This window comes from Ursus arctos, unplaced genomic scaffold (genome assembly GCF_023065955.2).
Source record: "Ursus arctos isolate Adak ecotype North America unplaced genomic scaffold, UrsArc2.0 scaffold_1, whole genome shotgun sequence".
In the NCBI taxonomy this organism is placed as follows: Eukaryota; Metazoa; Chordata; class Mammalia; order Carnivora; family Ursidae; genus Ursus; species Ursus arctos.
Window position 1 is genome coordinate 84,105,473 of NW_026622763.1, and position 22,373 is coordinate 84,127,845.

The following is a 22,373-nucleotide window of genomic DNA, read 5'->3' on the forward strand; positions in this document are numbered from 1 at the left end:
GAGCTTGTTTGGTTGCTTACAACTGTGGTGTCCAGTATGAAGCTTCTAACCGAAGTGTCTAGAAAACTTTGAGTTAATTAGAAGTAAACAAAACTTAAAATTCAGTTTCTCAGTCACACTGGCCACATTTCAAATGCTCAATAGCTACATGTGGCTAATGGCTGCCCTAATGGACAAGAAAATAACATCTCTATCACTGCAGAAAATTCTAAGGACAGCACTACTCTGAACACCAGAGATCGATGTCTTTCTTTGTGCGTAAGAAGTTCGGGAGGTCTGGCACTGCCTCCCCCCCGCCGCCCGGTTCATCCTAGAAATCTGTTTTTGAAATGTTGACAACTAATTTACTTCAAAGAAAAAAAACGATACCATAAGGACCGAAGAAAACTTTGCTGTAATAGGAATCTGTCTTGGTTTTTAGTCTGTAAGCTCTGAACTAGATTTTTGTACTCTGTCTCCTTCTGTAGCTATTACTCTGGGAAGGGAGGGTAAACTGCTTAGGGACACTTCTAAATCTGCAATTTCCTTACTCAGCTACTTATCCCCAGTAGTACTATAAATATAGCCAGCTGTTGAGAAGTAATTAATACTAAGCCTTTGAATTTCTGAGGGATCATTAGTCCTATTCATCTTGACCAATCAAGACCTTCGTGCGTCTCAAACGTATGTGGACATGATAAAAATCTCCACAGATGTATGAACTCTCAAAAACACTTGTCTGTAATGCTGCACTTTAGAGATTATTCCTTAACAGTATTCATTTATTTTATAACCAGTCTGCACTGATGTAAGAACCTTTGCCATGCTACTTTCTCTCTGCAAGGTATTTCCTTGCAGGTTGGGGGTCTTTTAAAGATTCTCCTCACATACTCTGGTGGGAAAAATTGTGTTCAGACTGAAATACTGCCGGACTCACTATAGGCACCCAGCCAATACCCAAAAACGGGTCTCAATAGTTCTGAGTGGTATGGAAACAGGAACTCTGGGTTGTTCTGAGTTTCAAATAAGCTGTTCCCGAGTCAAAACTTTGAAAGCTCATCAATTACCATGTCTTTTTCCTTTTCAGATTTATGAAAATATAAGTGCCAGTTTTCTTTAGTTAACCCCATACTGTATGATCACCTGTCTTTCTACATCAGGTTGGTACTTTCGCAAATGCTGTTTTTTTAACCATTTCTCAATTTTGTGAGATTGTCTATGTGCATTTTTATTTTTTCAACAAAATTACAGTTGTCTAGGGGCGGTTGGGTGGCTCAGTCGGCTAAGTATCCGACTCTTGATTTCGGCTCAGGTCATGATCTCAGGGTCGTGAGATTGAGCCCTGCACCAGGCTCTGTGCTCAGCACGGAGTCTGATTGGGATTCTCTCTCTCCCTCTCCCTCTGCCCCTCCTGTTATCACTCTCTCCCCCTCTCTAAAAAAATAAAGAAATTACAGCTGTCTTTAGGGCAGGATTCCCATTCCCAGTCACTGTTGTGACTGTGCACAGTGCTCTCCACAGTATATAAACACTGCCTGGACCAGCATATTGCTCAGCTGTCAGCTTAAAGTCAAGCATCACAAGCTGCTGTTCTCCAAAAACTTAAGTATAGGTAATATGGGGAGAAAACCAGAAAACCAGATTGAAGCCACCAGTTACTGTGTGATTTTACCTCATTTACTAAACGTCTCTGTGCCTAAGTATGTTTATCCATAAAATGGAAATAACAGTACCTACTCCATAGTTACTGTGAATCATGCTGATCATTGCAAGCTCCTAGCACATAGTAACTACTCAATAAACGCCCAACCCCATTAGAATGAATTTCAATGAGTGTTGAATCAGTCCCTTTGCCTCACCTCTGATGCCTGAGCGAAAAGGACAAAAAGTACAGAGGGAAGCATAGTCTTCTTCCCATATTCCTGCCTCTCTCCACCCTTGCTGGTTCCTCTGACTAGAAAAATGTTCTCTATACATGTGCCATCTGGCCCTTCTCTTGAGCTTTCTGGGAGTCTTCTCTGTCTTCAGGCGTTCCCTCTTCTCTCTCCTTTTTCTCATGTAGCAATCCATATTTGCACTATCCAGATGTTCTGTTTGAGTCCAAGGAGGTAAGCTCAAGTCAGGCAGCAAAAAAGAAGAAACTCACTTTACATCCAGGTCTAAACACTAGGCTCTCTATCCCGCTTTATCAAGTATAAAGCAGATATTATAAGCCCTCTCTGATTTTTGAGTTCTCAACTGGATCAGAAGCCAAGGGAAAGAGATGTGATGGACTCTTCTACATCCTAAGACATATGAAATGAGTTGAATTCTACTCTTTCCTCATTCCACCTGGTTTAGCTGAAGTTATTGTTTTCAGTTTGTATAGATGGTATACTATAGAATAGTAATTGCAGAACACATCTGTTCGTTCATTCATTCAATAAATAAATATTTATTAAGCACCAACTATGGACCTAGCATTGTGCTAAATGCTCAAGTTACTGGAATAAAAACAACAAAACACAGCCCCAGCTCCTTGGTGTTGTCTGTAAAAGGCTAATTGCTTAGCTATGTCTTCTTTCTTTCCCTCCTGCCATTTCTCCTGATCTATCAACATTTTCTTCCGCTCGCAGTGTTTCACCCAAGCACACTTGTAGCATTTATATCCTACAGCTGTTTCAAGCCTGTATCGAAGCCACTTAAAATAACCTACAGTACAATGACATCAACACCAGAGAAAGTGCAGTCTGAAAGAAAGCACTCTGGCGGGTCTCTATCTAGTGGTCACTGTGAAGGGCTCTAATTAACCCAGTGGAGATCCATGCCCTTTCTTCCTTCCGCTTGCCCTGACAACTCTTGCTGGGAGGCATAGGTGCTTCTCATGAAGGTGAAGGACACTTGGCTAAGGTTCAAATTAGACACTGAAATGCTGGCTCTGAGTGAAGAGCTACGTAATAAAAAGATCAAATTGCAAAGGAAAGATACCTGGCCAGAGTGATTCCTTTCAAATAAGTCTGGTATCAGCAGAAACTAAGCCTCACAAGCGAAAGCTGCAGCTCAAAGGCTATACATTCGGCAGATCAGAGGAAAAGCATCTTGAAACAGTTTAATGACTTGCATTTAGAGTGCAAGTTAATATTACTCCAGGGATTATGCTGCATATCCCCTTCTTTAAAATGTTATCTAATACTTGAAAAGAGGAAATATATGCTGATCTTAGCCTCATTAACTTTGTGAGTTGGTTATAGAAGATTGGGTTATGTCTTTTAGAACTAAAGCCCTTAGAGTCCTGTGTGTATTTTTTTTTTTTTTTTGAGTGTGAGCTGATCATCATTTCCCTCAGGAATCATCATAGTTAAGAGTGGGAAAAAATGAAATTAAATGAGGGCTGGCACTTTCCCTCATTCTCTCTTTTTTTTTTTTTTTTTTTTTTTTAAATATTGAACCCAGCTTCATGTGGAAGGATTTCTTTTTTTTTTTTTTTTTAAGATTTTATTTATTTATTCGACAGAGAGAGAGGGAACACAAGCAGGGGGAGTGGGAGAGGAAGAAGCAGGCTCATAGCGGAGGAGCCTGACGTGGGGCTCGATCCCATAACGCTGGGATCACGCCCTGAGCCGAAGGCAGACGCCCAACCGCTGTGCCACCCAGGCGCCCCTCCCTCATTCTCTCTTAAAGACACTAGTGAGATCAGCTATCCCTTGGGTTTACTTAACTTTTCTACTATGTTATCTGCAAGGGAAGCAATCTTTTCTCCTAAACACTTATTTCTAACACGAGAATACTTCATCTGCTCATTTAATTCTTTATAATAACAATTTCTCACCAGTGTTTTGTAATTTCTGTTTCATAAGGCACTTTAAAATCTCTTCCTTCCTGGAACCTACACCTACCAGGAACAAAACCCAGAGCAGCCCAAAGGCAGGGGCCGTGAGGCTCTCTGGTGAGTCCCAACAGATTCCCAGACACCACTTAAGACCCCTTGGTAGCTGGCCACCGGGTTTGATCTTAAGGGGCCTCCACGCCTGTTCTTTTTCAGTACTGTCTGCCACTATGTGCACAGGCATAAAGAACAGTTCGTGATGGAGCTTCTAAAGAGCCAAAATGTTTGCTTTGCTTCCCAAGCTGGGAGCGCATTCTATAAAAAACTCTTGGCAAATCTACGAGGAAAGGATTATGGCTAAGAACGAATAATCCAGTGCTTATTGCTGGCGTATGTTACGCATCGATATCAGGATGCATTACACTTCAATGTACTAAATTTTATAAAAGAGGATTTCAGTGAAAAGAACTGGTCCTGTTCATTTCAAATATCGCTTATTAACAGCTGTAAGAGCTACTGATCGTTTTCAGACTATGGGTGATACTTCATACTCGAAGATCTTCAACAAGCCTTTTCAAATACAGGCAATTATGAAGAAAAGCTTCTGTTTTGGCCCAGTTAATTTTCTATCCTGAAACCATGCTGAATACATTAATTCAGGAGTAGGAAGCACGGAAGCAAATTCTGTAGCAAAATGCTGGAAATTTCATTTTTCTGGCCACAAATGGCCATAAATCTTTCCAGGGTTTACTTTACGTCCAATCCCAAATAACTTCTTCCTATAGACTTTTAAATAGTAATTACTCTTGCCTAACCTCTTCTTTCCAAATTCCTTGCATGTTTCATCTATTCTCATTTTTTTCTAAAACACTTAAAACTGACTATAGTCATTAGCCACTTCTAAAATGTTTGTACAGCATGAATATCATCACATTATCATTGCTCAAATTACTCTATCTTACAGTTATGAGTAGACCTTCTTCACTTACCAAATGTATGGTGAACTCAGATGTAGAAGTGGAGAGTAAATACACACACACGGACACACACTCTCATGGGGGAAAGACCAGGTTTCTAAAGCTAGACTTGCAGCTGAATCCTAGCTTTCTCACTTATTAGCTCTGTAACCTTCAATAGGTACTCAGCCTTGTTTTGCTTCAGTTTTCCCATCTGTGAAATGGGGATACAAATAGTATCCCTGCCATAGAGTGGTTCTGAGATTTAGGTTAATTAATTAATGCAAAGCACTTAGAATGATGTCTATGACATCAGTCACTATTGCGCACACATTCTGGCTTCTGTCATTCAAAGGTCGATCTGAGCAACATTAATAGCAATCACTTTTAATCTTTACTCCTGTCCTTCACAACACAGTAAAATGATCATGAAACTGCATATTGATGATCCTCATTACCTTGGGAACCAAAATTTACTCAATATATTTTATTATTAAATTACTGAATTCTTGTTTCTGAACATCAGTACTAATTTGTTAATTCTCAATTACTGTCTGCAAAATTGATTATTCACAATACTTCATCCCTGGATAAGCATGAGACCCCAGAGCGATCTGTTACCATAACTGCCTCACTGGCCAATATGAGACAGCTGCGAGGTTTGAAAAATTCTCCCCTCCTTTCATTTTATCTGTCGTGAATTAAAAAAGGTAAAAGTCAGGAATATAGATTGTAAAACTGCACTGTGACAACCCACAGGACTGAATATGTAGGCTTTAGTGAAAATGATGTCTGAATCCTATTCAAAGCCTATGTTAACCATTCTCACCACTGTGTTATATCCTCTGCTTCCATTTTACAATAAAAACCAAGATAATTTCAGTTGTAAAATAGTTTGTAAAGTGAATGTATTTTCTAAAGCAGTGATTTGCTTCTTCTAAATTTTTATTTAAACCTGTGCACATACCCCTTACCAATAAAGCATTATGCACACAGTGTTTTCTAAAGCATATATAACATGGCTACAGAAATTCTAATAAGTCTCTTTTCACTATTAGTTTCAATTTTTCTCAAAAAGAAAATGGGAAAAAAGGATGGGAAGTCCAATTTTTCAGTTTTAAGTACATATGTAATATTAAAAACACATGGGTACTTCACCTCTTCACTAAAACTCTTTCATTTCCAAAATCAAGTAAGCAACTGAGGCAAACCCAGTCATGGCGTGAATGAGGTATTATGAAGCTGGGCAGCCTACCTCTGTAGCTTTTTTTATAGTCATGAAGCAGAAACACAATCATAAGAGTATGGGGTTTACTATGGATTAACGCATGGTACGAACAAATTAAGAACTTTATAATCCTGTGACAAGCAAACAAGAGTTTGAGGGGAAACAGAAAGGAGGCAGAGAAGTGTTTAGCCAAGCTGAGAAAATGCTAACATTTCACAGGATTAAGTTTAGAACCAGTTGCAGTCCCTTTCTTGAGGGAAGTTACACTTAGCTCTAGAAAAAGTATGATTTGGCATTCCTGCAACACTTCCTTTCTATGGCAGGCTTTATGAAAGGACTAGTACTTATTAAAATGAAAACAAAATTAAAATGAGTAAATTTTGAAAAATTTGTGTTTTGAAACAAATTCCAAATGTGAGTCTCCCTAGATTCACAGAACAGGCAAAATAGCAAAATATCGCTTAGGGAATTTCAAAATATTGTATAGACAAAAATTTCCCCCAAATGGACAGACGTTAGAGATCTTTTTGCAGATGGAAAAAATTAAGGCTCATTGTCCAAATGCCTTGTGCAAACATAGGAATAAAAAAAAAAGGATCACTTTTCTTGTTATATAAGACATAGCAGAGATTGCTAGGTCTTAGCCCCAAATCCACTTAACTCCAGCTAACAGACTACATTTACTATCCTTCCTTGCTAACAGGTGTGACCATGTGACTATGTTCCAGCCAATGAGACATAAGCAGACTTGAAATGTTGAATGGGGGTTCCAGGAAGTCTTTTAAAAGGGGGAGGAATGCATTCTTTTCTTTTTTTTTTTTGCCTCTTTTTCCTTTCTGCAGCCTGAAAAGCTGATGTAATGCATGAATCTCCAGCAGCTATCTGGCCAAGAGGTAGAAGCCAGTGGCCGAGGGACGATGGAGCAGAAAGAAACTCGGTTCCTACTGACATCCTGAGGCCACTTTATCAACCCTGGACTGCACTGGCCTCCTCTTAAATAAGAGAAAAATAAACTTCTATCTTATTTAAGTCACTGCAATTTTAATTCCTTTGGTATATGCAGCAGAACCTAACCCTATTCTAAATCCTAATTCTATCTGAAAGAGCATTAACTATCAGGTCATACTTCTATTGGGGAATGAAGCTTAACAAAACAGGATGGTAATTTAAAGTTCTAATTCATAATCATGAAGTTTTCTCATACAAAATTGCAAAAGCTTTCACTGTAGACTGACAACAAAAAATACCAATGCTGAAGAAAATGATCAAGTTTTAAAGGTTTTCTACAATAATGAGTGTTTCCCAAAATAATATAATTTTGGACAAAGTAGCAACAAGAGCAAATGACAAATTAATATTTATAAAAATATGACACTAAATTTGGTGCACAAAGTTAAAGAAATAGAATCCTTGTTTTCTAAAAGTTATCATTCTTTGGAAGATAACATGGGGAACACACACAGTAACATACAAATCTACACATAATTATGTAAACACTGCTTTGACACATAACGGCAAGTATTTTTATTGTGTTAAAATGTTTACGAATGCATTTTCTGGCAATAAAATTGCAATAATAAAGACGCCATACTTGGTAAGATACAGTATTGGGAAGAGAAGGTATTGACATGATTTTATGTGTCAAATTAGCTTTAGTTTCTTATGCAATTCTGAGTTTCATGCTATTTAGACTGTCTAAACACTGGCAGGGGAAGAAAAGCATTTTACTTACGAAAACATTGGAAGAGACAGTCCATTTTATGTGGAAATAATGGCTTTTTAACAGTGCTCAATTAAGAGACATCAGGACCCCTGCCTCAAAAGCCATTAGCAAATTTATCTGGCAGATTTTACGCTACATCATAAAACAATCTAAAATGCTTAGCATACCAATTTGCCTAAGACACTTGCCATATAAGCTGCTTTCAAGAGCCAGCAATAAGTATCATAAATACTTAAAGATAAAAAGTTGAAGGATATTGGTATTCAAAGGAGATGACACTGTGAACTCATACTGTCAAAAAATTTAAACACACTTGCATTTTGCTTTGGAGTCAAATTTCTTTTCTATTTTTATTTCTACTTAACCTTTTGTTTCTCAAATAGCCCTGACAGTAGAGGGCCTGATTGATGGTTTTTCCTAACATTGTCAAACTACTAATTCAAAACTGAAGTCAATCCCCACTTCTTTTCCCCCTAAAGCAAGGGACCTTATAATATGTAATAATACAAGCTCACCTGAATGAGTGAATAGGATAGAGGTTTAATTCATTCTTTTTATAGACAGGGAATTAAATCTAGCCATCTGTCTCAGTATCTTTTTTTTTTTTTGCCAGAAATAACAAAATAATAGAAACTCCAATTATATTAGGAAAAGACGTATAAGTCTGGGCTTTACACAATATGGAAATCAAGAGGAAAGCTAAAGATAACCATGCATTGTACTTGTCCTACTTTGTTCAAAGTTCTATAATCTTAAATAGAAAATAGTAATGTTCATTTAAATGATAACTGTTGTTATACCTTCCTTCTTGAAGCAGAATACTTTCACATTTATTCTCGTCTTTAACATATCTTGTGTTAAGCTTCTAAAATCACCCCAAATCATAAAACTAAGCTAAGAGGGAGGGCCCAACATTAACTAGTTCATTCCTCTTATTTTATAAAATACTGACCTTAAACATCCCTGAGAGTATAATTTTATTCCGATTTTTATTTGCCTTCCTGTCTTCATAAGGAAAGAGAGAATCACTTGCCATTACTAAAAGATTTGCTTTTAGTAAATTCCTGCCAGAGAAAAGCTCTCAAAGTGCAGTCCATAGAGGACTGTCTATATCAGGAGCACTGAGGCTTGCGAAATGCATATTCTTGGGCCCCGCTCAAGACCTACTACACTGAGTATCTCCACTGTGAGGCCCAGGAACCTCATGCCCATGACAGGCACCATCGCCTTAAAGTCCAATTTCAACTCCTTAAGCTGAAAAGTTGGTTCTTCCTTGTCTCTGTTTCAGAGTAACTGGAAAACACTAGTCTCTAAACTGTGCTTCTTTGAAATTATAAAGCTATCTTTCCGTCTCTCTACATTAGTAAACTAACTGAAGTTCTTCAATTTTCCTTCTTTCACTTGTCTCTCTCGCATTTCTTTGACATCTACGTACTGTTTCTTCCCAAACTTTCTCCAACTTCTCAATGACTAGCAAACTGAATGCAACCTAACCAGCAATGACTATTCAGGAGGTTTAGTTCAGGGAATCTCTGGTTTATTCTGTGTTCACATATGGATCCCTGTTAATGTGGTAACTTTTTTTTTAAATGACACATCTGGGCATGTTTTATTTTCTGTGGATTAATTCTCCTTACTTCTGTTTCACACACTGTATTCTGGGACTCTTCCCACTGAAATTCCATCTCCAAATTAACTATGTAATGCTAAACATCAATTTTCTTTCCACAAGCAGCCATCCAAATTTGTAGCAGGTATGAATCCCGTAAATATGCTTCCCTTACCCTAAATTCAGAGCACTGTTAGAAATCCAAATCCCAAGGCTTAGGCTGAGAGCACAGCATTCTCCCGGAAGCAATTACTCATACGCAGACACAGGAAGCACGTGAGGGTGTCCCAGTCAGTCAGACACTCTCACAAGGTAATGCTTTGGCTCTCCTCTACAATGCTTAAGGCAGCTCACAGTCAGCATTTCGTACCTGCCCAGCCAGTGTAAACGGTGCTATCCCGAGGATCTGCCGACTTTAGGCCCCTCTCCATTTGCTGAAGCAGCTCTCGAATCTTATTGTTCAAGCGCTGTGAGAACTCAGGGGTCAGCTGTAGATATTAAAGGGAAAACAAATATCAAAAAATATGGACCACTCAACTTCCTGGACTACAGGCTATCGAAAATAGGAGGGTACTTCGTTTCCACTTAGGCCACTTCTTCTGCGTGGGAGAATTGGACAATTATTTTTTTCTTAATAACCACAAATTAGTAAAACTTAAAAGTGTTATGACATTTTCGTACCCAAGGGAGGAAATATTTTGTAACTTAAATGTCCTACATAAAATTTATAATTAAATACTAAAGTAGACTGCTGATGAAAAATTGGCATAGAGTAATTTCCATCTAATAGGGAGCATCGGTTATTTAAGCCAATATTTCTTATTATAATAAAAGTCATCTTAACAAATTAAGCACAAATCAGAAGATGTTTGCTGTTTTCCAGCTATTCAAGCAGCAGCAATGTTAATTCCCTAAGGAAACCTTCTCATTGCTTTTATTATTTAAAAAATGAGAATAAACATTTATCAAATCCAGTTGTAAAAAACGAATAAACAATTTTTAAAAATTGTAGAAGTAGCGTAAGAAAGTCAAAATAGAATCATGGACATCAGAAGCCTCAGGCAGAGTGGAGAGAAGATCAGACCTAGCATCAAAAAACCCATGCCCAGCACAGTGCCCACCAGAGGAGGGCTTCATAAATACTGCCCAATGAATGAGGCTGGCTACATCTTTATCCACTATTAGCTGAGTGATCGCGCTCTACTCATCATTCTTTACGCTTCAATTACCTTTAGAAAGTCAGGATAATACTACCTGCCCCACCAATTTCAAAAGGTACTTTGAGGATCGAATGAGACCGTGTGCCTAAGGTCTCTCACATTCAGGGATGTAACTGTTGATATTTTTACGATTTTAAGCAGTCCAAGGGTCTATAACAAGCAATAATTTGGGTATGAATTAAAAAGCACACGAAAGCCGGGGCTGTGGGGTAGTGCTATCCATATGAAGGATGCCTGTGAGGCCCACAAAAGCACTGTTATTTATCCTAAAGACAAATGAAAATTATTTTGCAAGTTTTGTATACATTGAACCATTAGTGTCTTAAAAGGTCACTCTAATGTATCCCTCCACAGTTTTAGAAACCTGCTGTGATTCCCAGACTTGGATTTTACAGAGCAGTAAAATTTTAACACAATGTTGGGGAATACTACATGGGCACAAACATTTTATTTCACCTTGTGAAGATTATAAAAACAAACCTAACTACTACCTGTTAACATCATAATCTCGTTTTTTAAAAAGGGCATCTTAACATTGGAACAAGAAAGGCGGCAGTATCAGAATTATTATGAAAGTTATTAAATTTTACTTCTGAAGAGCATCTCTGATAAGGCAAATCAACCATATCTGGATAATTTTTCTGAAGCACCATGATCCCTTATTTCCCACTCTGAAGAAGAAACCACATTGTTTGACGGACACGCTCCCATTATTTAACAATTTCTGCCAAGAGGTTAAGATTTCAACAAGTCTTGAAAATACATTTAGTAAGATAAAATATACTTCAATATTAATATAAAAGGTCTATAAATCTCAACTAGACAGAAGAGTGCATCTATGTGAGAACATGTCATCTTCTGTTCATAGATCATCGATAATTTATCATCTTGCCTGGCCTTACTTTGAGACGAAGAATAAGAACACCTCAGTCTCAGGAAGGGAAGTTACTTTCTATTTGTCACATAACTGCATTTAATAAAGGTGACCTGCCAGAGAATATTGATTGCTTGTGGCAGACCACAAAATTATTCAAACTCTAGCAATAATTTGTAGTGTCTCCAAAAGCCCTTTTTTTCTGACAGATGCCAGAAAACAGACCAATTCCTTATTGAAATGTCTGTGTTAACAAATTAAGGAGGACAGATCTCCAGGGTCTGAATCTTGATGTTCGACATTTAACAATTTTAGAACTGGTATGCTAGTTTCTTTCTGGAATCTGTCCAAAACGATGTGTTAGGTGACAAATTACTTTATTATTTTTGGACCAGATTTTAAATTTATGAATATCTTTTTTTCTCTCTTAAAATGGTTAAATTTGTAAAAGCATTTAATTTATAAACAGCCCGAATAGTGAGCTATATTTTATTGAAGGCTTCTGTCATTAGGATAAATCCTCAAGCGTTCTCTTTGCCAAGTCTGCATGAAACAGCAGGTCTTCCTCCAACAAGACAGGACAAAATACTTCAGCTTCAGGATCTGCAGAGGTAGACAGAACACAGGTCCAAATGGCCAAAAGGAAGCCATATGACGTCAAGATCATTATAAGAAGCTTTGCTTGGGTAGTTCAATTTTGGTCTTAAAAAAAAAAAATCAGGGGTGTCTGGGTGGCTTAGTTGGCTAAGCATCTGACTCTTGGTTTCAGCTCAGGTCATGATCTGCTGGTTGTGGGATTGAGAGTCGGGCTCTGTGCTCAATGTGGAATCTGCTTCAGATTCTCTCCCTCTCCCTCTTGCTGTTTCTCAAATAAATAAATAAATCTTTTTTAAAAATCAGATTGACTCTAGATTCCTATATATTTTGGTATCCTCCTATCCTACAACTCTTAGCCAGCTCTTTCATTCCTCCTACTTGCATTACTGATGTTAAATTAATCCATGGTGACAAATGTTTGAGCCACATAAAGTTAACTTGGCAGGTACGAAATCTCTAAGACCATCATATCTCATGTGAAGCGCTTTTTGTATGGCAAGTTTAGAAGAAATAAACTGGTAGAATTAAAAAAAGATATGTGCAAACTTTGAAGAGATCACTCTTCCAACCTAACAGGCTCTTAGAATTTCTCAGCTAGACACTCTTAAGAACTGTATTCCCTCTTAATTAAGTTCACTCAAAGAGACATGAGAAGACACAGGCCTGTGGTATCTTATATCCAGCTTCTCTTTTGCTCTGTGGTTTATAAGTAATATTAAGTTACTATTTTCCCCCCCAGCTGTGGGGATGTCCTGCAAAGAGTGGCAATAATAGGAAGAATTTCAGGCCTATGTTCCTAATTTTTCTCAGCACTTTCAGTTTAAAGATGTCTTTACCACACATCCCCGTTTACTCTCATCATTTACCCTGCCCATATTTGTGTACAAATATAAAGCAATAACATGGCACATGTGACATACCACCAGGACGCCTCCCCTCTCTTTAAAAAGCAAACCAAAATTGATCAAAAATGAAAAATCACATAGAAAAACGACGTATTTGCCAATTTTTATAACTAAATTATCAACGGTTGAGGCTATTCCATCTGTGAATATTAACAACAGTGACTTCTTATAGAAATGTTATAACTCAAATTGTATATTTTGACATGTATTTTATATATTTATCTTGAAATTACATATATTTTTAGAAGGGGATGTTCATCCCTTTCTTTCAGGCAAAACTAGTTCCTTTCTCTACACTAGGGGCTGGAGGTAGGAATGCAGGCAGATGTATCCCAAAACTCACCCTCCCGGCAGAATCAAAGTAGCCTTCGGCCAGGGATTTGTTAAAATCGGCATAAGGATTCGGGAAGGCCCTTTGAGCCATGACGCCGGAAGCGAGCCTGCAGAAGAGGGGAAAAAAAGAAACTAGGTTGAGACAGGGGCCTCGGCCGCGCTCCGAGGACAGCGGCCAGAGACCGCGTAACACCTTCCTTCCAGCTCCTGGGCCACTGCGCAGTGTCGGTGGTCTGAGTGGACCCAGGGCCCACCGCGGCACGGCTGCCACCGAGCTGCAGCTCCGCGAAAAGGCTGCCAGGGCAACGCGGCCACCGCGATGAAGGGACCCCGTTTTGCACCCTTCCTTCCCACTCCCAGGATTTGAAGCTGCGGCCGGTTCAGCGTCCTGAAGCTCGGCCAGGCCTCGGCCTCTCACCTCGCAGCTTCGGACACCAACAGATGCAAAGCTTTCACCGCCCACTTCCTGCCAGCCGGACCAATCAGAACCTTTGACACCCTGGAAGCCCGCCCTCTTCTCGTTTACAGTTTGTTAAAGAGACAGGAGTGTGATTTCTAAAGGATCATACAGGGTGGTCTAATTCCTGGGTAGCTGGAGTGAGGACAGAGCTTAGAATAACGTGCAAATGTGCTCAATATTTCCTGCCTTTCTCCTCTTGTAGCTTTTTTACTTAAAAAAAATTAATTCAAGTCCTAATGAGTTATAAAAATAGGAATTTATCTGGAGAAGGAGAAAAAACTACTTTGAGGCCTGAATATATTCATATTTCTACTGCTCAGACTGAATAAAATGGGAAAGATAACGTCTCTACAGAGACCTTCCAGACTTTTTCTTTTGTTTCTTAAAAAACAAAAAGAAAGAAAATAAACAAAACACCACTGCCACCATTAGCAGCATCAAGGACAAAAAAACAGGTATATTGAAATGGATAATGGGTCTTTTGGAGATAACTTGTGATAACTTAACCTCCAAGGCACTAAAGACGAGATGTGAATGCCCAAGGGACAAACTATCATATGGCAATTGAAACTTCAAGGAAAATGCACGAAAACACAAATCACAGCTCTTAAGAATTTTGATCTGCTCATTAGTCTAAATTGGACTGTAATACTGTATACTTAAGTCCTTTAAAAAATAACTAAGTCCAGCAAAGCAGGATATCCACAACATTGAAATTCAATGTTTAACAGTCTCCATTATCTGAAAATCATTCCTTTCATTTACACTTAAATCCCACCTGGTACACATTAGTCCCATTCTGTTGCTCAGGGGATTCTGGAATTCAGTTAAAAAGTCAGAAAGAGTCACTCTCTCTGCTCTTTCCCTTCCTCTTGTTTCACTGAAGGACTTGAGCATCAAACATCCATTTGGTGAAGCTCAATCCCTACTTCACCCCCACCTTGGCCCAAAATTGTCCCTTTGTGGCTGCCATCTCAAAGTCTACTTCTGATCCCCTCCTGCCAAGTTTGTTTTTTTAACTGCTGCCTTCGAAGACATTCATTGGCTCCTTCACCCAATTCGTGAAGATTTAGTAGAGGCCCTTACTGAATCTCAGATTGGCACCCTTCCTATTTTAATAGATGGGTGTATGGTAGAGCAAGTCCCAAGAAAGAAGAGGAAAAGAAGTGAAAGGCATTTTATCAATTAATTTTCTGTAATTATTAATGGCCTACCATCAGTTTATCTCATTCACAGTCTTTATGAGCAATTAATACCAATGTGGTATTTAAGTAGATTAATGACTGCTAGAGGGAGAGAGGCAACCTAAGACAGTAGATTGTGCTTGAGCAGAAATAAAAGAAGAGTGGATGGGGGAGATGGAAGAAGAATAAGTGGAGGAATAAGATGGGAAGGAGGAAAGGAGCATCTTGGTCAGCTTGAAGAGCAGCCTCCCCAAACCAAAGAAGTAAATGGAAAATGTAGTAAGATAGTGTAGGAGTTCTCAGTTTCAGCACTGTTGATACTTGGAAAGGGATGCTTCTCTGTTGTGGAAGCCTGTCCCGTTCATTGCAGCATCCCTGGCCCCTGCCCACCCAGGAGCCAGTAGCACCCACTCCCCAGGTGGTGACAACCAAAAATGTTTGCAGACATTGCCAAATGCCAGATATCCCTGGGAGGGGTGGGGCGACAAATTGCCCCTTGCTTGTGAACACAGAGATAGGGTAACCAAAAATGTTTAATAAGATTAGGCAACTGTTAATTCCTTTGTCCTCATTGAAGATTTGCCTGCACCGAAAGAAATTCAGGAGGAACTTGGGGAGAGAGGTTTTGTTGTATGTGTGTCTGTGTTTAATTCTCAGGTGCAGAAATGAGCTAATTATACTCCTTGGTTTTTAGTATAACATTATCAGTGCATGCAAGACCCTATTTTAGTTTTTCTCTTAATTCCCAGTTCCTGCCCATTCTTCTCCTCCAGAAGACAATCACCACAATATGTTTAGTTCACATATCTTTTGGAAAATATATCATGGGTTTTGTAGGAATAATAATTCCACTGTAAGTGGAATTGTGCTACACTCAACAACTTGTGATTTAGATCTCTGCGTCACTCCGCGTACCTTCGGTTGTTTTAGATAATGTACAATACTTTCATAGTATGTCTCCCCCTCATTTTACTTATCCTTTTCCCCAGGGATGGGCATTATTTCTAACTTTCACATCACAAATAATACAGCCAGCTATATCCAGGGACATGTTCTCAGAAGGACCTGGATGTGAGTATTCCTGAGATAAATGCTGCAGTCCGCCCTCATCTGCGGTTTCGCTTTCCGCACTTGCAGTTCTCCGTGGTCAGCCTTGCTCTGGAAGCAGAGGATCCTTTCTTGTGGCGAATCATCAGAAGGTCAATAGTAGCCTAATGGTACTTCACGATGCCTACGTCATACTCCTCGCCTCATCTCACCACGTCGGCATTTTGTCATCTCACGTCACCACAAGAAGAAGAGGAGGGGTGAGTACAGTAAAGCACAGTATAGTACGATGCGATATTTTGGCAGAGAGAAACCACATTCGCATAACTTTTATTGTATTTTTATAATTTCTCTATTATTATTGTTAATCTCTTACTGTGCTTAAGTTATAAATTAAACTTTATCATAGGTATGTATGCCTACGGAAAAAAACACAGTATATGTAGGACTCGGTGCTTTCTGTGATTTCAGGCGTCCACTGGGGATCTTGGGACGCATTTACCACAGATAACGGGGGACTACTATACCCGGAAGTAGATTGCTGGCTCAAAGGACATCTTTTACTTGGTATCCCTAGTCCCTTTAGAATGCTTTCCAGAACTACTGGACTAGTTTATATTCCCTCCAATAGTATCTAATAGTTTCTGTCATTCCCATGTCCTTTCCAACACTGGCTATTATCTAGTGTTGTAGTTTTTGCAATTCTAATGGACAATGTGGAAATATCACTGTCGGTTAAGCTTTCAGTATTTTGTTGCTAAGGATGTTGAGCTTTGCTTCATACTTATTAGACATCTAGGCTTTCTCTGAGATTTACTTGTTCATATCCTTTGCCCATTTTTCTACTGGGTATTGCATTATTGTTGATTTGCAGGAGTTGTTTTTGTTTTTCTGTGGGGGCAGGTAGGTTATTGTAGATATTAATCTTCTTTGGCTTTAGACGTTGCAGAATCTCCTCTGGTCTGTTAGCTTTTTCGAGGGTAACCTTCATTGTACTATAATTCTTCATTTTAATGCAGTTACACCCATCTAACTTCGACATTGTGATTTGAGGATTTAGCTTCATGTCCAGAAAGTCTTTATCCACTCCTAGGCTGCAAAGATGGCTTTCTGCATTTTACTTTATTATCTTTTTACTTTTCGCATTTAGGTCTTTAGCCTATCTGGAATTCACTTTTGAATATAGCATGAGGCATGGATCCAGATTTATTTTGGAGAGGGTATAGAATTGTTTTGAAAGTTCAGATAGAGTCAAAGTATGAACAAGTTCTCTCTTTGTTAGCCAGAGAACCCATAGATTTCAACTAGTAGAAATCATGTAGAACTCATTTCTTTTGTTTGTTTTGTTTCATTTTGTTAGAGAAGTAACCCAAAGAATTTCTCCTTGGTTCTGGCTCAAAAGAAAAATGCTTGACATTGACATATATGTGTTAGTCTTCTAGGGCTGTCATAACGAAGGACCACCAGATTGGGTGGCTTAAATGACAGAAGTTTATTGTCTCACAGTTCTGGAGGTTGGATATCCAAGGTAAAGGTGCTGGCAGGGTTGATATCTTCTGAAGCCTCTCTCTTTAGCTTGCACATGGCTGTCTTCTCCCTGTATCTTCACATGGTCTCTCTGCTTGTCTGCTTCCTAATCTCTTCTTAGAAGGACAGCAGTCATAATGGATAAGTACCCACTCTAATGACCTCATATCACCTCAATTACATCCTTAAAGAACCTATATCTCCAAGTATGGCCACACGCTGAGGTATTGGCAGTTAGGACTTCAGTACATGAATTTGGGGTGGGGGAGGGGCACAATTCAACCCATAAGAGTACTATTTTCATTTGTGGCTATGGAGGCTGAACACATTGTGGTTAATATAGTTTTGATTGTTAATGTTTTCAAGGCCCGTTGCTTTTTTTTTCTAAATAAATTTAGAATATTTTTTTGGAAAAAATATTATAGTGTTCCTTTTCTTAAGTACCTTGTGTAAACTCTTAGGAAATAATCGTTGTATTATTGCTGTTGAAACAGAATACTTCTAGAATTCTGGTAAGGTCTATGTTAAACTGAGAAAATGGGTGTGGTCTGAGGGCTCTTCAGTCCTATTCTAAGACTTTAGTTTACAGAATGTTATAATCTATACTAGTTAGGGTGAAAGCTAAGTTACAAAGAAACTCAAAAACATAATCAGTGAAATAAATACATTTATTTTTCTCTTCATTTCATCCTATTGTTTTTTCTTCCCTCAGTGTGTTATCCTTGTCTGTCAGATTCATACTGGTCATGGTGTATCTGTATTCCAGCCTGTGGGAAGGTCAGGAAAACATAGGGGTGCATGTGCCTTTGGCCCCAGACCAGGGAGTGGAAACCATCACTTCCACATTATGCCACTGATGAGAATTCAGTCACATTGTCACCTCTAGCTGTCCAGAAGCCTGCGAAATAAAGTCTTCTGCTGAGCTGCTGAGTGTCCAGCCACAGTGAAAGAGGGAGGACTAATTTTGGTGGCCAGTTAGTGGCTCCAATGCATACTGGCAGTTCTAGTAACTGCTACTCTATGTCTGCTAGCAAAGGGGCAACATGCTTACGGTTTCTGTGGTGTTCCCTTTCCTTCTGACCTTCTAGCAACCACGCCTTCTCTGTTTCCTCCAACAATTTCCCTAGAGCTTTGTTGACAACTAGGTCATTGACCTTTGATAGACAGTAGATCAGAAGACTCCATAGTCTCTCTTTTTTTCTAGAAAATTCTCCCCCTTCACAAAACAAAACACCCACACAAAATTAGGCAAACAGCTCTTACTTTTTTCACTTTTCTCCTAAGTATTGCATCTATTGTGGAGAGTACCCTGTTTCCTTTCCAGCCCAAAGAAGCATAAAGCAAGAGTTATCTAAGCTTGAGTTTAAAATCACCATGCTGTTGGTTTAACATCCAGCTGGGACTCTTTACTACTGAAGCAATTTTCTATTTCATTCATAGTGGAGAACTCGTGGATTGACAGGAGCTATTGCCAGTGAAGGGAACAAGAACATAAACACACATACACCATACACACTACAGTACACTTTTAATTTCCCAGAGATAGTATTTCCTATGGTGCTGGCAGCATTTCTGCCCTCCCTTGTCAGGACTGTTATTAGTGTGCTGACAGATTCTTTTCTCTAAATGTACCTGCTGGGTGAGAGCCGGTATCATGTGAAACACAGGTGTGCTGGGGTTTTCTTAGGAGATTAAAGACTGTGAGTATAGAAAGTTGGTAAAAAATGTACAAACATTTAAACTGTCTCTTCCTCTCTGCACTTAATATTTGAGAGGGGATCTTGATCAATTGTGTTAGCCCATGTCTTTACAAGCAAAATGAAAAAGAGCCTTTCCCCTTTATTTTAAAAAATATGTACCTACATTACATTGTTAAAATTATGCATGTCCCCATTTCTCTATATGCTTAAAATGCATAGTGAAGGTAGAAATGGAAAGTGTCCCTTACAAGAGCAGCCTTCTTGAAGCAGTGAGTCATTAATCAGGAGGACTACCTTTTCTTCCATCCCCAGTCAACCATATAAAACTCACCGATGGGATGGAGATGATGTATTGCCAAAGCCTCATAAAATATTTTGAGGTGTTTTTTTGGCATATCTGGCAGTCCTACTTCCTGGCAGGGCAAAGTCACCAACAGAGAGACACTATGGCCCATATAGTCTCTCTTTTAAGCTTCAGAATTGTCTCACAGCAGGTACTTTTCAGTTATTTAAAAGAGAAACTTCAAAATTTTCTGACTTGCCCGGTAGCCACGTTTTTTGTACTTCTATTTTCCTTTCTATTTTCCACGAGAGGCAAGAGTTCAAATACTCAAAGGTGAGTAACTATGTGAGAAGTTTAGTTTATAATAAGAGGTGGGAGAAACTATTCCTATAGAGCAGTATGAATTTAGCAGTATAGCTTAGATCTGGAAGGAAACTTCAAGAATTCAGCCGCTGCCACCTGGGATCATCTAGAATCGATCACATTACTGGTCAGCCAGTGGCTCTGGTGTAGACCAAAGGGGCCACAAGATCAAGCACTGTAGTTGCAAGGAGGAGCTGGCTCCTTTGCCATGGTCTTCCCTGGGTTGAGCCTCACAGCTGGGGGCCAGAGCTGCTTTCAGGGTAGGCTGAGAAAGCAAGGATCAAATTCTCAGGCTGAATTTTCTGCCCCCTGAGGGACAGGACTTGGAGTCCAAGAAGCAATACAAAACTTTTTCCCCAGGTGGCTTCAAGTTATGGAGCAATAATTCTGATATATTGTGCCACCTTGGGAGCTTATTAAAAATACAGATTTTCAGACTTCACTGCCAGAGATTTTGAGTCAGGGGGTTTGGATCGAATCCGCATTTTTTTTTAAAAAACAACTTCTCCATATGATTGTCTTTCTGACTAAAGTTTGAAAAATAACTGGTGAGAGAGAGAGAGAGAGAATCTTGACTATAAAAACTGTGGTGCTAGATGGTAATTCTGTGAATTATCATAGCCTCCAGTTTACATTTGACACATCACAGCCCCTAACATATTTCCTGGGCTACAAAAAACAAAACAAAAGACAAAAAAAGGAAGGAAAGAGAAATGTCTATTTACCCTGACCTATCACAATCTCTACTTATGGCTAGCTATTTCACCTGAGATCATTCCAGAAAAGGAGCATTCCTACTTCTCTTGGCAGTCAGTTAGGGCTTTTAATATCCTTATACTTTCTAGGAGTTCTTTCTTAGATCGAACCTAAAACTCTCTCAACCAGAAATTTAAACATGTTTTGAACAAGGTGGAGAGCAACTAGTCGGGGCAAGTGTTTTTAAGTTTTAACTTTGATTTGGTTTTCGTCAGGCAGAATAATTCCACTTTACACCTTCTCATCATGACGCCTGACTCAGAGCTCTTTCATAAAGCCTCGACCATCACACCAGAGGCCAGGCAGAGTAGTGCTGAGGGTTGCCTTTTCATCTTCTTAACAGTGTCTTTGAAGAACATCCAGTGACTGGTCATTTTGAGGAGTACAAGTGCCCAGTCCCCTTGCTTCATCTGGGATCACTTTGAAGGGGCATCTTAGATCCAGAGCTGCCCAGGGGATAGGCAGGGGGCCTCTGTTGCAACTGCACTATGATCAGCTCCTCCAACGGCTCAGTGTGCCCCTTCTTCACCGCCCTCATTCCAGACGGTGCTCTGCAATCATCTCTACACGCAGCCTCTCTCCCAGCGTCAGTGTCAGGACTTAAAGCTTAAGGCTGGACTATGGCTGTCTTTGTTTGCTTTAAATCCTTACTCTGTAAAGGAATCCTACCCTCTACAGGCACACACACACACACACACACACACACACACACACACACACACACACACAGAGAAAGCACATTGAAGCACATCTTGTGTAATTATGAGTAGTTACTTACAGTTTCTGGGAACGAAGTCTAATTCAAGTTTATTCTTGACTTTCTACCCTCTTGTTTCCTTAAAGAACCTATACCTTGCTTTCTCAGAAGGATCTACTGAGCAACATGCCACTCTGCTTGCCCTTCATGTGGGCTCTAGCTGTAGTGTCCCCCCCACTTCCCGCTAGCTTATGGTCACCCTCTTTCTCGCCCTCTGCCCTTAGCCATTTAGATATTCAGCAGGAGGATTTGCACTCTGGTGTCTTACAAGTAGCTGGTACAAATGATAGGTGGATCCTGCTACATAACAGATTCAATTTGAGTCATCTGAATTTTGTGGCAGCTCCATAATTTATACTTGGGAGTGGCTCAGGCAGCTGTCTCATGGGGTGGAGCACAGAATGGGATCGCCTGAACCTGCATTTGCAAAACACTTCACGTTAAGACAGAAAAGGCATCAATTGTGCATATTAAGTTATGAGGTATGAGGAGGTTGATGGAAATTACACTATGTTCCTCCAAGCCTCCTCTTGGCACTGGCATTCTTTGAATGACTTGCTGTCTTTGTGTTTAAGATAATCTTAGGTGTTGTTTAGTACATTGGGGTGCCTCCTGCCCCCTTTAAAGCTAAGTCTGATTTCTCTTTTTCAGTTTTCTTTCCTCCACAGTTTATCTTTCTTCATTCAAGAGTTTGGATAGTAAATTTACCTTTACACATGTTTGTGCTCCCAGCTATATGTATCAATTTGTAAAAAGCCAAATGGAGAACAGTTTAGCATCAGTGAAATGTCAGGAAAATGCCCAGAAGGCACCAATGCAATACTGGAGTTTCAAATTTTGAGAATGGAATTAGGCCACTAAATCAGTTTTCCTGCCTATGTCAGGGACCATAGGGATATGTCCTAGTTCTTTTAAAAAAAGGGCATCTGAACCTCACTCAGTATAACTCACAGGTCTTTGCTGGGGACCTATGGGAAACCTTTGGACTTGAAACTAATTGAATCTGCATTGAAATGGCCTTTTCCTTTCTTTATTAAATATCTGATTTGCTCTACAACCTTTTTCTT

The 22,373-nt window shown here is 39.4% G+C and overlaps 1 protein-coding gene and 1 long non-coding RNA gene across 3 annotated transcripts in view; one reads left to right on the top strand and one right to left on the bottom strand.

The window, feature by feature from the left end:
- The window catches only part of LOC113250508 (uncharacterized), a 127,387-nt gene extending 120,386 nt beyond the window's left edge, over window positions 1–7,001 (top strand). Inside the window, exons 12-13 of the long non-coding RNA XR_008956464.1 lie at window positions 1,067–1,139; window positions 6,811–7,001. This is a non-coding gene — a long non-coding RNA (uncharacterized LOC113250508). The remainder of the gene's footprint in view (window positions 1–1,066; window positions 1,140–6,810) is intronic.
- Window positions 1–13,703, bottom strand: part of LANCL1 (LanC like glutathione S-transferase 1) — a 38,249-nt gene extending 24,546 nt beyond the window's left edge. The window contains exons 1-3 of one of the 2 annotated variants that reach the window (XM_026492033.4): window positions 13,648–13,703; window positions 13,240–13,336; window positions 9,671–9,788 (exon numbers count right to left, since the gene is read on the bottom strand). In XM_026492033.4, coding sequence (XP_026347818.1) covers window positions 9,671–9,788; window positions 13,240–13,320 — 199 coding nt within the window. In that variant the 5' untranslated portion in view covers window positions 13,321–13,336; window positions 13,648–13,703. Of the gene's footprint in view, window positions 1–9,670; window positions 9,789–13,239 lie in introns of both variants that reach the window. The other variant, XM_026492032.4, reaches the window with a different exon arrangement.
- Window positions 13,704–22,373: the final 8,670 nt, after the last annotated feature.